At 40.5% G+C, this 4,524-nt stretch overlaps 1 protein-coding gene across 1 annotated transcript in view; it reads right to left on the reverse strand.

Annotated features, from left to right (window-relative positions):
* The window catches only part of LOC107569956 (proline-rich protein 5-like), an 18,155-nt gene that overhangs the window by 7,827 nt on the left and 5,804 nt on the right, over positions 1-4,524 (reverse strand). Inside the window, exons 5-8 of the mRNA XM_016256136.1 lie at positions 4,069-4,160; positions 3,805-3,945; positions 2,050-2,188; positions 1,624-1,972 (exon numbers count right to left, since the gene is read on the reverse strand). Of these exons, the coding sequence (XP_016111622.1) occupies positions 1,680-1,972; positions 2,050-2,188; positions 3,805-3,945; positions 4,069-4,160 (665 nt within the window). The 3' untranslated portion in view covers positions 1,624-1,679. The remainder of the gene's footprint in view (positions 1-1,623; positions 1,973-2,049; positions 2,189-3,804; positions 3,946-4,068; positions 4,161-4,524) is intronic.

Here is a 4,524-nt window from a genome sequence, read left to right on the forward strand (position 1 = left end):
CATATCACATACACAGCAGCTGCAAGTTCTTCACGGCAACCCGTCAAAATAAACGTTTAGTTTAACGTTAAACTGTCAGAATATATTACTATTTAGCAGTCTGAAGACTCAATGCTACTACTGCTAATAAATATTAATAAATCTTTATTTTTAAAGGAATAATCACATCTGTTTTCTTTTTATTTTTAACAGTAAACCTCTGTTGTGCAGCACTTTGTTTGCCCAAAAAAATTAAAGGGTTTAATTTTAATTTGATTATAAATTAAATTAATGTTTTATGCCTTCATCTGATTACCAGAAAAATTAAGAACATTTTATAGGGCCCTACTATTGTTTAAAAAGGACCCTATACAAAAAAAAGAATAGGTTTAAAATACAGGCATGTGGTTCTTAATTTCTTTTTATTAATTCACTATTTGTAAACTGACGTTTACTGTTCATTTTTTTAGAAATATCAATAGCATTTGTATTAAAACTATATTCACTGAATGTAATCAAAACATATCGAGAATCGAAAGCTTGCGAATCGAAATCGAATTGAATCGGGACATCTGAATCGATACCCAGCCCTACATTTGCGTTGATGATGAACTGTTTAACTAGTTAAAATGGTTCATGGATTTTGTCCATTAGATGTGCATTGGTGAAGAGTGAACTTTGGAGTCCTTTGTCATCTTAAAAAAACACAAGACTGTTGCTTTGCACAATTAACCCTAGGCTAACTGAGACTTATGTTGGTTTTGATTGCTTCTATTGTCCTCATTTGGACAAAAGCCTCTTAGCAGTCTGAAGACTCAATGCTACTATTGCTAATAAATATTAATACATCTTTATTTTTAAAGGAATAATCACATCTGTTTTCTTTTTATTTTTAACAGTAAACCTCTGTTGTGCAGCACTTTGTTTGCCCAAAAAAATTAAAGGGTTTAATTTTAATTTGATTATAAATTAAATTAATGTTTTATGCCTTCATCTGATTACCAGAAAAATTAAGAACATTTTATAGGGCCCTACTATTGTTTAAAAAGGACCCTATACAAAAAAAAGAATAGGTTTAAAATACAGGCATGTGGTTCTTAATTTCTTTTTATTAATTCACTATTTGTAAACTGACGTTTACTGTTCATTTTTTTAGAAATATCAATAGCATTTGTATTAAAACTATATTCACTGAATGTAATCAAAACATATCGAGAATCGAAAGCTTGCGAATCGAAATCGAATTGAATCGGGACATCTGAATCGATACCCAGCCCTACATTTGCGTTGATGATGAACTGTTTAACTAGTTAAAATGGTTCATGGATTTTGTCCATTAGATGTGCATTGGTGAATAGTGAACTTTGGAGTCCTTTGTCATCTTAAAAAAACACAAGACTGTTGCTTTACACAATTAACCCTAGGCTAACTGAGACTTATGTTGGTTTTGATTGCTTCTATTGTCCTCATTTGGACAAAAGCCTCTGCTAAATGACTAAATGTAATCCAATTCTGCGCAAAACTACTTCACATAAATGTAAAAGCGCTCCGTAATGATTACTGTCCATCGGTGCAGTTACACATTTCACACTGCAACAGTAGTACGGTAGAGTAGTATGTTATTCTGCTATTCTGAACACTCACGCTCGAGAAACAAACTCTGCAGGTGCGTCTTCAGCGGCCTGTCGTCAGGTCAAAGGTTACGCCGCGCTCTCGCTCTCCCGGCTGAAGTCAGACGAGCTGGAACGCTGCCGGCAGAAGTCGATGAATATTCCCTCGGCGTCTGAGTCCAGAGACTCCAGGATCTGGTCCACGATGGGAGGAGACGGATCCTCGCAGACGTCTGGCTCTTCTGCGCAGGAGGTCATCTGACACACGGAGTGGCGTCTGGCCCCGGCGCCGGCGCTGCTCTCGGGGTCGTACTCGGCCACCGGTGTCAGCATGGGCATGTTGTAGCTCTTGGAGCGCGGCCATCGGCGCAGGAGCCGCTTCTCTGAGAACAGCAAACGAAGGAAGGGTCAGGAGAATGTGCTGCGACCGCTGCGTGAGCTTTACTGTGATGCTGCTCACCCAGAACACACGAGCTCTGCGCCACCGAGCCGTCGCCGGAGAACAGGCCGTGAGTCCCCAGATACGGAGACACCACCTTCTGCACCAGACACTCCAGCTTCAGGTAATCACTGCTCACACCTTTAGACTCGTGAACCCCCTGCGACACACATCACATCAACACCACACTCCATCATTAGCAATCACACGGCGAATCCTCCATAATATCATTTACTATCGTATGCACTCGTCAAATCACTGGTATTTGTGCCATTATTTAACACCCAAAACAAGCATGTCTTAAAGCAGGCGGTAATTTGCGCTGCTCTTGGTAGATTGCGCTGGTTATTATAGAAATTATCTGCTGCTTCTGTGTTCTTTAATGTGCGCATTTTCAGTAAATCACACGCAGAATTGCGCGCTAACACTAATTTGCACGGTTTAGTAAATCTGGTCCAATGAGTTGGATTAATCAGCACTTCAAACTTTGAAAATACGATCTCCATTTCTTTCTAATTCACTTTACAAAAACAAGAAAATAGCTCAACTATAATATGGAAATAACTTTCACTGTATGTTCTGATCACACTACAAAAAAGATGCTCTTCCTCAGCAAATTTGAAAAGATTAAAAAAATCCAAATACACTGAGAAGCAAAAAGACGCGAGACATACAAATATCTGCCAATAAGGCCAGAAAAATCTACTTAAATCAAACAAAACATTGACAGATATTTGTTCTTGTTTTAAGCATAAACTCACTTAATTTTGTTCAATTTCTCAGAAAACAAGACTTCAACCATCTTCATTTTGCTTCTTGATTTAATGATGTTTAGATATTTGCACTGGAAAGCAAGACATTTTTGCAGTGCATGCAACATTTAATGTTATGACTTTATGAATTTAAGACTTTCTGCTCTGATTTAAGACCTTAAAGGTGCTGTATGTAATTTTTGGACCCTTCTAAAGCCAAAAAGTAACACAATATGCTTGTAGATATTAAGGAAACATGTTATATTTACATAGCTGTTTCTCTGAAAAATAATGTTATAGTAATTCTACTCTGAAATGTGCGCTCCGGGGTTTTGCGGGACCCATGTCAACCGCTAGCTGGCAATATTACATACTGCACCTTTAATGGCCTAAATTTGTAAAAGGGCAAATTCAGACTTTAAGAGCAGCAGAAACCCTGCCAGCAGCTGTGATTTATGATCAAATATCAGCAGCAATCACATCTGACAGATCACTGTGACAGAGATGGAAAACTGAACAATAAAACAAAACTATGATGAGCCCTTTAAAATGCAGCATGCAGACACACAGGAAATAAAACCACAAACAAAGCAGAAACACACACACACACACACACCTTGTGAAGAATCAGTAAGGTGTACATAGATTTGTCTGAAGGTCAGAGATGATGCACAGAAAACCACAAATATACACACGTCTCACAAACACTCACAATACGACACGTTTGCTTGGAAATAAAACTCAGTTCACATACGTGTACACCAAAACACACTCGCATTTGTCTTGTGTGATTCCGTCGTGTAAGTTTAAGATGCGTTACACACAAAAACCCACTGCAAACTCACAGGGAAGCTGACAGTTTCAGCTCTGCGTCGACTCAGGAAATCTAGAGCGTTATGAAACATGTTTCTGATGTTTGTTTACACGAGCGTCTGAAGGGTTGCTGGAAAACGGCTGCATCTGTTCTGTAGCACACACACACACACACACTCTCTCACACTCACACTCACACACACACACACACCTGCAGGATGAGCAGCATCTGAATGATGGAGGCCGGCACACGGGCCCGCGGTCGAGTCAGAGCATCGTCCAGCTTTATGTTGAGAGTGATGGTGTTCCTGAAATGCAGCAGAGCCAGCTGACGGACAGACGGCTCCTTCCCCTGAACACACACACAGAGTCTCAAATACACCACCAGTTCATCCTTTACACACTCTCACTAGTTCAGACCAAATAAATCTGCTCTATCAGCAAAATAAGAGTATTAGAGTGTTTGGTGAAGTACCTGGACGGGGTAGAAGATGGCCTGCAGCATAGACAGAACATCACAGAAGAAGAAGTCCCACATTTCTGCCAGAGAATCCAGCAGCTTCTGACCTGCACACTCACACACACACACACACAGACACAGACAGACAGACAGACAGACAGACACACACACAGAGACAGACAGACAGACACACACACAGAGACAGACAGACAGACACACACACAGAGACAGACAGACAGACACACACACAGAGACAGACAGACAGACAGACAGACAGACAGACACACACACACACACAAACAAACACACACAGACAGACACACACTCTCACGCACGCACACACACACACTCACACAGACACACACACACACACACACACACACACACAGACACACTCACACACTCACACACACACACACACACACACAGACACACACACACACACAGACACACACACACAGAGACACACAC

The sequence above is a fragment of the Sinocyclocheilus grahami genome, unplaced genomic scaffold (assembly GCF_001515645.1).
Source record: "Sinocyclocheilus grahami isolate Dianchi unplaced genomic scaffold, SAMN03320097.WGS_v1.1 scaffold1398.1, whole genome shotgun sequence".
Classification (NCBI taxonomy): domain Eukaryota; kingdom Metazoa; phylum Chordata; class Actinopteri; order Cypriniformes; family Cyprinidae; genus Sinocyclocheilus; species Sinocyclocheilus grahami.